We start from the raw sequence: 12,905 nt of genomic DNA, 5'->3' as shown, positions 1-12,905 counted from the left end.
TCTACTATGGAAACCCATTAAGTTACCTAGCTTTGGGAAGCTTGCATTTGATAAGTTCATTCGCCCCCCCGTGGATCTCTTCTACAGTAATGTTGGAAACCACAATGGAAACCACCCCTTCATTGTTTTGCCAGAGATAAGAAAATATGCCACAAAGACTTTAAATTCAAGTTGTCTAAACAGCAAGCAGAAACATGCCTGACAATTTAATCTGAACTCCACTGTCTTTTTTTGTCTGCATATAGACTAAATGCATTAATAACACCATGTTTTATCAGTAGAATTTATAGATCCTGATACTCAGCTGCATCTTCCAATACTACAAAAGAACTTCCTATTGTTAAGAAAATAAATGTAAACTTTCCTACTGATCATGATTCTGCAGTCCAAAATATCCAAACACTGATGAATTGAAAGCAAGCAGAAAAATGTGTGGAAGAACTCTGTACATATACTGATAAAAATGTTTATTTAAATCACTATGTTACTATTATCATAATAACCAGTCAACAAAGGTGATCATACACAAAATGATGTGACAAAGATTTGCAATAAGCTAAGCTTTCCAAATAACTCAAATACCTACATCAGAAACCTAGAGTTATGGCTTCTGCATACAGTGAAGCTAATCAGAAAAAAAGGCCATACTTAGGTGCTAAATGAAAATGACCATTACATGGGGAGACTATTTGAGGATTAAGTTCCCTTTATGCCATAAGAATTACTATTCTGCTACAAGTATGCTGGTTGATTGTCTTATATAAAAGTATTCATACTCCTCAGAAAACATTTCTCATTACACTAATTATATACTTTCAAATAAAACAACATTTGGTAAAGGTCACACAAGACAATAGGTCACCTGAATTAAATAAACTTTACTGCAAGATTTTAAAGATACTTAGGTTCATTGAGGATAGTGATTTAGTTTGAAATCAAAGTTATCTTTTTCTTTATTTTATTGGGGGAGGAGGGGCTTATTTTATTGGAGGGGGGGCTTATTTCTGATTATTACTGCCTTATTACCAATACCAAAGACAGAGAGGGTAGTTGGCAATGGATTTTTGCTGGTTTACTTCTAAAATTAACACTTCCCTTTTCTCCATACATTTCTCCTCCCAGCACTTGCTTAAACTTACCATAAAATTCTGTTGAAGGGGAGACCAAGAATACATTATAGGCACAGAAGCAACAGCATTGAGAGTCTTCAGAGGGATGACTTGTTTTGGAAAATCTATGTCGCTGGTAACAGAGCACTGAAATAAGAGGTTGAAGTTACACTTACATAGTAAGTTCAGGAAAAAAACAAACAAAAATAAAACACAAAGCAGTCCACAATGTACAAAATTCAAAGAGTTTCTCAAAATTAGCCACATCAACCTTTGAAAAACACATCATTTTTTTAGTGCCTAATAGTACAAATAGTTTTAGCAGGAAAAAACCTCAAGAATTATTTCTATGTCGATACCTCTGCTAACAGATCATGATGGATTTTTTCCACTTACTATTAAGTGGCTGTGATAGTATTTTATTTGGACTATTCAACCTACGATACAAATTAAGTTTGGTATCTCAAAACAGATTTAGTACCTGTTGCTGCTACACTGCTGTTGGTGTATTTATTCAAGCCATTTGAGAGCCAACTAAATTCCCCTGGCTTTGGATCAATATGCTGCAGATATCATGTATTATTTATGTTATAAAAATAAATAAAATTTTACTTTAATGCTGGCAAGACACCTTATATAAATAAAACCTCCAAGTCTTTTTAAGTCCTGCCCTGTTTTCCTGTCATTCTCTGTTTATCTTCATCCTATCCTCAAGCCTTTGATTATGCTCACTGCTTACAAAGGAAAAATGTAAATTAATTCTTAATACACAACTCTGTGTATTAAGTCAATGAGTTTTTCAGCTACAGGACTACTGTTCTAGAGATTCAAAGATATATGTAGCCTCCAAAGGATAAACACTCCATAGAAATATAGACAACATTAAGTTAATTTTTCATCTAATCAACAGTTAACAGACACAGGTCAACTTCTCTCAAATACTTCGGCAGCAGTATAAAGAACCCTGAAAAAAAAGTTAGAAACAAAAGCAGACAGAAACATACAAACCTAGGAGAAGTACAACAAAGAGGATTTGGAGATTGGTAAAACAAAGCTTAGAACAGCTATCACAGCTACGTGAAAGGAAAAAAGTGGAGACAAAAGATCTTTCTCCTTTCCAGAAGGGAAAGATGAACAGAGCTTCACATTTCTAAAGAAATACACAAAGTAATGTAACAAACAGTATACAGAGACAGCACCCCGGTAGAATGACACAAGTCAGATTTATTTCTTTTCTTTTGAATCTGCAGCAAATTTCTGCTGAGCAGATTTCTGCTCTGTATATGAATATTCAAGACACTATCTATGCTATGCTACTGCTTTATTTCCATTTCAGGTTAATGTTTAATTTTCTAGCTAGCAGCCATCTAGCATATTTTTCATGTATTTTTAAAGAAAAATGCAAAAGTAAAAAAACTAATTACTTTTATCTTTGGAACTAGAAGTCTCAGGCTGACAAATAGGCTGACAAAATGACTCAAAATGTTTGGTACTAAGTCTCATTATGTTGCCCTGTTGTTTTGGTATGGAACCCAGCTTGATGTTTAGTAGGCCAGCACAGGACATGTTATTGTCACTGGTTGAAGGCACTCACAGAACCTTTCCATCAAGTCACTAAATTTCTAGCCAGTGTCTTATGCAACTCTGAAGAAATTCAGCATATTAAGAGAAAGAGATTTTAAAGTAATCTTTTAAAGTCTCCACCATTTCTTTGTCTCACTTCTCTCACTATAAATTATGGCAATCTTAAATCAAGCATTAGAGTTCTGACTCATGAGACAGAGACTGGATTTGAATGCAGTAATTAGTGTATTCTAACAATACAGGCAGGAAATTAACATAAAGAACAGTGAACACCAAGCTTAAAAAAAAAAGAAAAAAGAAAGAAGAATTGTGAGGAATGATCTTTTACTAACAAAAAAAGGTGAAATTGGATGTGTACTTGTGTCAATTATTATCAGAAGTTCTGATTCCACAGTGCCATTTAATAGGGAGAGCTGTACATGTAATTGCATATTCAAGAAAGTTTAAAAGAGAACACTCAAAGTCCTGACCTGCTTGCATTTGAACACACATGCACACAAATGCACCTCTGTGACACACCCCTGTCTCCCAATTCTCCACTAAAATTTGAGGAAAAGGAAAATCTGCACATAAAGTGCTTCAGTTTTTTTTACCTATTCACAGTAAGGTCTTTTCATTCTCATCCTAGTTTTTCAGATTACAGATAAAATGCCTTCAAACTACCTTAGTTTGAAGAAGCCCCTAAAGAGCAACTGTGAAAGAAGATAAATTAACCTGGGCTGAATACAGAAAGTTGGAGGGGGCTTAAACCATTGTTCAAGCTACCAACATGACACAAGACACAATCCTGAGTAACATGCTCTAGGATGACCCTGCTTCAACAGAAAGGCAGTCCCTTCTAACCTTACCCATTTGGTGATCCCGTGAAAGCCAGTTTAGGTGCTCAAGTTGCACCACCAATTAGGGAAATCTTTTTCACAAATTTAGCTTCCAGTCTGCTTGTGCAACACAAGGGTTCATCAAACTAACTAACTCCTTTTAGGATCTCTGTGGCTAAATGACTTTAATTAATATAAAGAAGACTTTGTCAAGTGGGTGTGTTCACAGATTTCATGTGCTTTAACTCAGTAAGAACCAAAGTAACTACTCATTTTCACAACTTGGGGAAAACTCCAATAGGTGCAAGAGTAAACTCCCAATACCACAGAGACAAAACAGTTTGATTAAAGGATGCTGAGGTATGACCCAAGTATTACCAGAAATAAAGAAGCTTCACTTTCATGTTTCATTTAAAGCTAGGTAGCCTGCTACATATTTATTATTTTCCAGAAGTCATATGATCAAAGTAAATCATAAATAAATTCTTTAAGAGATTCATACAAAACATATTAAGCTACCAAGTCATATCATGCTGGGGGGGAGGGGGGAAAGAAAAAGAACAGCCAATTTTCCAGTAATAAAACGAAAACGTGCTAACAACCTTGTAAGTGGAATTACCACAACACATGTTAACCAACCTCCCTGGTCCCGCGCAATGAGCTCACAGAAGTCATGATGTGAACAGGCTGTATCCTACGTTGTTTCCATTCTTGATTTAAGATTTCAGTTCTTTCCAGTATCTTCTGACGATTAGAATTAAACATACTCTAAAAATTAATCACGACATGACAGATAAATCAAAGATTCTAAATTAATTTGCTAGCATCCTAAGGCATTATAACATTTACTAAAAAAATAAACAAAACCAGACAGGTTAAAAAAAAAAAAAAGTGCTCAAAACTCAACCATACAGATTTTGTTTAAATGTCAGTGAGATGCAATACAGCTCATTATTCCTTTCCTCAATTCAAACCACATTTGCACATTTAGATACTCAAAGGTTTAGCATGGAACTACATTCTAAAGAGTATGCAGCTAAAGAAGTTGCCATACTTGCTTTCCACAGTATCTTTTGATACTTAACATTCTCAATCCAATTACATACAAATGTATCACACACCTGTTTATAAGAGCATAGACTTAAGACAAGTTTTCAGTAGGTTAATGAAGTATTCAGTGAAATTGTTATAGCAGATGTTAACTGCAAGACACCTCACACTTCAGACGGAAATCAATATTTGTATAATTTCATAAGCAATAGAACCAAAAGATAAAGCACCTTTACTTCATCCGCACGTCGGAACCTCTTAAGCTGTCTCAGTCTCATATATTCTGATTTTACGCGTTTTCTCCAACAAATTGGTCCCTTCTCAGATTTTTTTCCGGTTTGACCCATGATTATCCTACAAGAGACAATGTCATGTTAATATTACCAAATCTGATGCCACTGCTTATAGAAGAAGTGGGAGTGAAGTTAGGTAGGACAGAGACATTCCCTTAACACCTTTCATATCTATCTTTAATTCCTTTCAATCAGACACTTGTGATACATCCCAATCCAACAGAGAAAAAAAAAGAAAATGTATTTAAGTGAGAGACAGTGGAAAACAATGATTTTAATTATAGATCAGTGGAACCCTTCACACTTGCTTTAACCACTTCTAATGCCTCTCTACAAAAAGGTACCTGATGGATTTAAAGGGGTGAAGAGGAATAAATCAAGATTCCCACTTCAAAGATACACACTGGAATCCTTACAAGCAGCCTTGTAAATTAACTTCTGGAGATCTATGTTCACGGCAGACAAACTTTTTCCTCCTTGCAGGAGTAGTCCTCCACTAAAACACCAACTCCTACAATAGGCTTCTGGAGTTGATCTCAAGTGCAAAGAGGTACTCCCAAGTACAGTCCTCCTACCCAGCCTCTTAAGCATGAAGAAATTCTAGAAAGAGACTGAATAAGAGACTTTGCTCTTTTCTCAAGTGTTCTATAAAAACCCAAACTGTCCACTGATTCCAGTTTTGCTGATCACCCTCCTAGTGCCAACTGCTTCACTTTTACGTTACAGGACTGTTGGCAATGAAGTTGTATTTTTACATTACAATCCAAGTACATTGCTGGAATATGCCAATCTGCTCAGTATTTTTCAAAATCAAGGACCGTATGCTGCAACTATGCTGGCAAAGACTATTTTGACAGCATCCTGAAACTAAACCACTACATCAAAGACTGGCTTCCTCACAAAAATTGCATTGTAACAACCTACAGTATTTCACTAAATAGCTCAAAATATCATTCACAATAGCCATCATGGATGAAAGGCTGAAATGTCCAGTTGTCTAAGGTTAATATATTCTCAAACAAGCATCATCAATTTGAGCAGTAACAATTACAGCCCTTCTAATTATCAAGGCAGGTCAACATGAACAGAGGTGTCATATTCAGGCTCGAGTCAAAGGCCCAGCGCTACTTTCACTGCCCCACACCACAGCTCCCCTGGCAGTCATATGTACAGCTTTATCCAAGTTATTGAAAGCTTGCTGCTCTATTTTCAGTAGCTCTCTACAGGTCAGATGTGAGTTCTATCAGACTTTATGATGGGAGGGGGGAAACTAATACAGAGCCTTTTTATTCTCAAGGTTACACCTTCATTTACACCAAACGAAAGGTAACAAGTCTATAAGAGCCTGATACACATCTTCATGCAAGACTTAATAGTCATATTTTGTAAGAAAAATCGTTGGGTTTTTAGATTTAGAATGCAAATTAATCTACAAACATATGGCAGAATTGCCAGCCCAAATCATGGGAAATATCCTTTGATTAAAAAAGACACAGAATACAAATAAGTACCACATAATGCACCTGACTAGACAGAGGGGGAGGATGGAGGACCAGCACGGGGAGGTAAACATAGAGTAAAGCATTAAACATGGTTAGTCTGCTTCCATGCACAATGCAGCAAGTAGAATCCACCTGTATCTTATTTGCCACAACACCATCGGTTACAAGAGATAAAAAAATAAAATAATAATTTAAAAAAATAATTCTGGACCATGCATGTTAGAACACAGTCAAGACAATCAGTGATTCAAAGTGCACTATGATATTGATTAGAGAACAGCATAAAAACCCCATAAAGTACAGAAAATACATTCTACTATATGTTAAACTAAGCAAAGCAAAAACATGGAAAAACATCCTATTAACTGGAAATAAATTAGACATACAATAAGTGCCATTAAATAACAGAATCTCAATACATTACGTCAAAATTGCTTCAGTTACGATTCAGCCAAAAGAAATGGAAATAGTACCAATGAACTCTAAAGATAAACGAAAGCTCATCTGACAATACTGAGGTAACAGAGCTCATAAAACAAAAACACAGATTACATTTACTTATTCTAATACTGCATCAACCACAGCCCTTCTTATTCTACTTTCCTGGAGAATAACAAATGACTCAGGCTTAAAAAAAGCTTTCTCAACTGAAATTCATTTGCCAGATAAGCCCTGCTCATCAAAAGCAGATCTATACGGAAATCATATATAATTGGATTAAAAATAACAACAAAACAATTGAATTTCCCAACAGAATTTCCATCTTTCTTTCATACAACTTAAATACAGCCCCAGGAAGACCCCACAAACAAGGCTTTAAGATGTGAGAGATATGTACCTCCACCAAATAAAAAACCCAATCTATTCAATTTTCCAGCAATGAACATTGTTGTTACCTGTTATATTAAAATGGTAAAAAATAATCCCTCACAAGAAGATTCATACTTCCTTTTAAAACAGCATAACTTATGAACACTCAGGTCATTCATCTGAAAACAAACGTGACTTATAAGAACACTCCTCTTCCACTAGTTTGAAGCTGCTATCTGGGGCACAATAAGAAAATGACTTAATGTTCAAGGCACCAAAAAACAAATCATAGAAAAAAAAAATTGTACTGTTGCTTATGTTAAGTTATAGCAAGAAAAAGTTCTTTTAGTTAAAGCAATAACATTTATGTGCAACAGTCAGTGGGATATACATCATACATTAAGTCAAATAAGTATAAACAAATTAAAAACTGCCTCTTAAATGTCAAATCCATATTATGAGAAAAAGCACTGAGTGGAAAGGAAACATATGTATAGATAGGTTATAGAAAAAATATAGCTGAGAGAAAAAAAAAAACCTGTCCTGGATGCATGTTTGTAAAAAATTTTCAGTGATTTTCAAAACTGATAAAATAATGAACTCTCAGCAGCAGTTTTTCAAACCAAGTGAACCGTGCTTTTATGTTTCTGGGCAGTTAAACACCACCAAAGTAAAATTACAATGTTTCTAACATAGGTACTATGGTAGGAGTCCCAAATTCTGTCCCAAATCTCAGAAGAAAGTACAGAACAAACAAAAAAAAAAAAAAAAAAAAAAAAAACAAGGTGGGGGTAGGGCAAGAAAAGCATATTCATAGTGGACAAAGTTAATTCTCACAGTGCAATTGATCCATCATCTTCACATTAGGACTACAGACAAATGCCACTGGCAATTTCCAATGTCAACTCAAAGGTTGTCCCCAAAACTAAACATTTAAGAAGCTAAACCTGAGAAACTGGGATAAGAACTCTCACAGGCAAGGACAGGGGATGTTGGGGGGGCAAAAAACAAGACAGAACTATGAAGTCTTAGAGGGGTGTTGGACATTACCTCCATCCCTGCAAGCAAATTGGCGAATTCGGAGAATTAAAAGACTTGAGGGAAACATCAACATAAACTCAATCTCTGAGGCAAATTCAGGATTGTAGATGCTGTCTCAAGCCTACTGTTGGTCTACTTGCATTAGTACCTGTGTGTTAGAAAAACCCTTCCCAAAGCACTTTCTTACAAATGTGAACAGTAGAAATTATGAAAGCACTTTGAGCTGTAAAAAACTACACAGTTTTCATTTTGTTAGACAAGAAAAGAACCCTGTACATTTTCCTTAAATTATGTTGTATGGGAATCAGCTAGGATTGCAGAGCAGAGAAGTTAGTGAATGTTAAGATCAATTTGTCAGAACTAGCCAACTTTTCATATAAAGTTTTAGAATATCCCCTACAATAGCCAAAGTGGCACAAGCTAAATCCCATCTGTCTAAGAATAGTTAAGCCTGTTTTAAGACTGCACAGTGTTAAACAGTTTCCATTTAATAAATAAAACATGATACTGGATTGTCTCAGTGCATTGGTCTGATTCTGAGAGCCCCCAGGCCTTGTCCTTCTTCTCTGTCCCCATTTCCCCTTCTGAATCCTGCTAGTTCTTTCTATTGTTTTTAAATCTTATTCTTTCCCATTTTCCATCCTTTTGATAAAAAGGGTCCACAGAAACCACCTAACTGCCAAAGATCCCAGTCCTGAAAAGCTTTATCCAAAAGAAAGAAACTATGTAGCAGTCAACTCTGTTATTTATAGGCAGACTACGGAATCTCCAACTCAGATACAAAGAAAGCAAGCACAACGCTAAAGCAGTTATACTGTTTCTAGAAAAAGCTCATCTCCAAAAGTGCAGAATGACTTCCATACAGAACCTGAACTAATTTCAACAGATCTCACCTGACATTACACTAAAAAAGGAAACCTTGCCATAACTCCCTGCACCTTCTTTGCAGAAGAGGGAACACTGGGAAATGTGGTGAGACATCCCAAGTGATTTGAGCATCAACACTCAAAGACTGACAGACTGTCTCATTCCACACTAGGCAATCATCCTGATTCCACAGCAAACAAGGAGATGCATGAACCACACTTAAACGCAAAACCTTAACACCTTGGGTCCAAAGCTGCACTGAACAGAGCCAGCCCTCCCAGACCACAGCACTGCAGAGCTGAAGGGACTCCACGCTGCCTATCCCACACATACAGCTCAGCATTGCTGCACTCTGCTGCTCAGCTCTCATGACATCCACACTTTTCCATTACATCTACCTAATTCCCTGAGCTATAGAATATACCCTTGCACGATGTACCTAAGTGCATGGGTAGCACTGAACATTATAACATAATTATATTAAGGACAAAACCAATGTAATTTCAAACAGACCACCATCAAATACAAGAAAAATAACAAAACTAACCCCTCTTTTTCAACAGTAAGGGGACTGAACTATGCTATTAGGAATGAGACATACTGAAGCCACCTAGACATTGCTTTAAGAGGAAAAAAAAATCTACAAGAAAATAGAAACAAAGACATAGATATTCTTTTCAGTTTCTACTCATATTTGTATATCTGGAAATGAAAAACAAAAAATGGCAGTCCCCTAAAGCATATATATTTGTGTTTTAAATAAACCCAGCTAAGCATTTCATAATTCTGCACAAGATCCACATTCCTTACAGTAAGTTTTTATGAAAATTCATGTCTATAACCTTAAATCAGCCAACATTTACTTTCAGCAGACAAACTCTGCTCAACACATCTAGGATTCACAACAAAAGACAAAGAAGTGTAGAACAATTTCAGCTCAAATTGCTCCTGTTTTGCCTATGGAACATAGAAATAGTCTTATTTAAAGACAACGTCCTATTTTTCTTTGATCGTTTTGGCAATATCCATCAGTGACAGACAAGTACACAGATAATTCTCTAAATTAGGCAGTCTATTCAAACAGTCATACGGCTGTCAAAAACTATATTTAAGCTCCTCTGGCTACTGTGCCATATTTCAGGAAAAAATCAATTAATGAAAATTTTCAACTGAAAAGCATGAGAGAACAAATGAGGGGGTCTGCCCTTTTGAAAGAACGCTATTAGTTTGTAATTGTGCTTAATATTACACAATATTGTAAGCTGTAAAAATACTACATTATCTACTACTATTACTCAGGATTCCTGTTTGGAAATATTTATGAATTAAAACATATTTTGTACAGTATAATTTATCAGTTCTTTTTTTGTGAATTAATCTACACTCATAAGGTCATTCACATATTTAAAATATATGCATAAACTGTTACAACACTGCTCTTCAGAGCACTCTTTCAATGCGGGGGATGGAGGGGAATATAAAACCCAAGAGAAACTGCATATGCAATCTGATGCAAACGGAACAATAAAATAAGTAATCATGCTTTTTGCTGCCTACAGTGAGGAAGGAATACAAGCATCCACATAAGGTATGAGCAGGTAGTGGGAAGTACTGCTTCTACCTTCCATAAAGCAAAATGCTTTCACATTTGCTTCTCAGAACCTTGAGCTCAAAAAGAATGTATTTATTGCAACACTGCTCAATGAACTGTATCACACTGCTCCTTGATCTCTTCTACCTCACCCTTAGCATGCCCACAGCCCTGTCAACAGTGACTGACTTTCACTAACTGGGAAGCCCAAAACATGCATCTGAACTGGCTTCGTGAACTCTCATTTCAAATACTATAAACTTAATTAATTAGATTCAATGCTACATAATGAAGGTGCTCACCAAAGTAACTTCCTTTGCAGCAATGGCACCTTACAATCATCCCACCCTTCCCAACTCTTTATTCTCACTCCAGTACTGTCCAAAAACTGGATTAAACTGACCAAGGATAAATAAAAACTCACTTTTTGTCACTTTTTCTGAAACACAGATGAGTTTCATGGCCCCATCCACAGTTGTGGCTTCTTGTGCAGAGTTATAAAACAGAAAGAATTTGATAGAAAAACAGGCCAACCCTAGCGAAAAACTACTGCAGGCAATGAGACCACAAACAGGCACTGGTTTTATACATCAGTTTGCTCTGGAGTGGCAGACATGCTCTTGAGCTGTAAGCTGTTATCAGATCCAGACAGCATACAGGTCTTTCAGCCTGAGCTTAGGCAATCTTACTAATGGACAAATCATTATATAATAAACCCTATCTGAAGTCAACACGGAACTTCTTCAAGCATCTACAAAACTCACAGAAAAAAAACCAAGCCAAAGCAAACAAACAAACAATCAAAAATCAAAACTAAAGAAAACCAATCACACCCCACGACACCCTTCTATGTTTTTTCACAAATTAAAAAAATTTTTGCTTGGGCAGCAGAATTTAGGACAACTTTCATGTTCAACTCAAAAACCAGAATTTTAGCAACAAAAGGAATTAACAAGTTTTCATAAGCCTGCAAAAAAATTCAATACTTGCTAGAAAACATCACAAAACAAACAAACAAAGCAAAACAAAAAAAAAAGAAGGTATTTTAAGTATCAAAACCCAATGCATCAAGTTCAGATATAAAGTTGTTAACTTTCGCTAACTACCTCAAAAAATATTTTTTTGTTACAGGATTTTACACAGCACAATACAATGAAATGATTGTTCAACTGCAGCTAATTATTCTTCATGCATGTTAAACTAAACTTTACTGCATACACCCCTGGAAATTTCCTTTTATGATTTTACTTCATGCACCCTAAATGCAAAACAAGACAATACTCTCTATGAACCTATCCTAAACCTTTCCAGAGTAAGCAGTTTCCAGGAGAGTCTTATTACAACTACCAAGCATCTGAAAATAAACTATCAATAAAACACATACATATTGCTAGACTTCAAAAAAAGTAACTTGAAAGTTAATTATAACTTAGTGCTGTAATCTGCCAGATCTGTCTCCTTCATTTATATCAAACTTGTGTTAACAGTACAGAGAGATTCCTGGGGAAAAAATATGGACAAGAAACAATATTATTCTCTATGGCTAAGTAAGAAAAATTGTTCACTGTTGTGACTTCAGAGCTGCTAACTTTTTCCACATTAAGTTATGTAGATGTGAGGTAAGAATGACACTCACAGAAGCTCAAAGGGCTTTTTACCTGTGCTATTAGCAGAGACACACAAAAATATGCCTAGAAGTTTTGTAGTTGCTACTCTGCTTTCAGGATTTTCTAAAGCAAAACAAAACATGGTTTTCTTTTAAACTTATCTATGTAAAATACCACATTCTCATTTCCATGGGAAGAAAAATACTCCCAAGGCCAGTGTCAGCTTGGGTATTTCAGATACCAAACCAGACCAACTAACAAAAATCTCTATCTCTGAAATACAACATAGGAAATATTAACATAGCTTATCAATAATATTTCACTACAAAAACAACTATAGTACATTAAATCTTTTACAGAGATAGTCACAGAAAAATAGATGGAAGTAAACTGGAATGTGTTTTTTACTGTTTTATATTATAAAAATATGGTATTTTAACTTAGTGCAGTTCAACCTATTTTAAAACAAGAAATACATAAAAATACTTATATATGTTTAAAAATTTACCTCCTATTGATATTCCATAAGCTGAAGTACTGTATCATTAAAGGCAGTTTAAATTTCAAGAGAGAATTAACATCAAATGCTGCCATCAGTTCAACTATCTTCCTCAAATGCTATTTGGTGTCAGT

The 12,905-nt window shown here is 35.5% G+C and overlaps 1 protein-coding gene across 7 annotated transcripts in view; it reads right to left on the bottom strand.

Moving 5' to 3' along the window:
• The window catches only part of EZH2 (enhancer of zeste 2 polycomb repressive complex 2 subunit), a 52,523-nt gene that overhangs the window by 25,053 nt on the left and 14,565 nt on the right, over positions 1–12,905 (bottom strand). For 3 of the 7 annotated variants that reach the window (XM_027675781.1, XM_027675785.1, XM_027675782.1), the window contains 3 exons: positions 4,792–4,915; positions 4,151–4,279; positions 1,140–1,256 (listed from right to left, as the gene is read on the bottom strand). In XM_027675781.1, coding sequence (XP_027531582.1) covers positions 1,140–1,256; positions 4,151–4,279; positions 4,792–4,915 — 370 coding nt within the window. Of the gene's footprint in view, positions 1–1,139; positions 1,257–4,150; positions 4,280–4,791; positions 4,916–5,016; positions 5,101–5,258; positions 5,989–11,089; positions 11,651–12,905 lie in introns of those variants that run through there. The other 4 variants (XM_027675786.1, XM_027675787.1, XM_027675784.1 and 1 more) reach the window with 4 other exon arrangements.

This window comes from Neopelma chrysocephalum, unplaced genomic scaffold (genome assembly GCF_003984885.1).
Source record: "Neopelma chrysocephalum unplaced genomic scaffold, ASM398488v2 Primary Assembly neopelma1_26, whole genome shotgun sequence".
Lineage (NCBI taxonomy): Eukaryota > Metazoa > Chordata > Aves > Passeriformes > Pipridae > Neopelma > Neopelma chrysocephalum.
The sequence above is the reverse complement of the archived record's forward strand: the minus strand, read 5'-3'. Positions and strand labels throughout refer to the sequence as shown.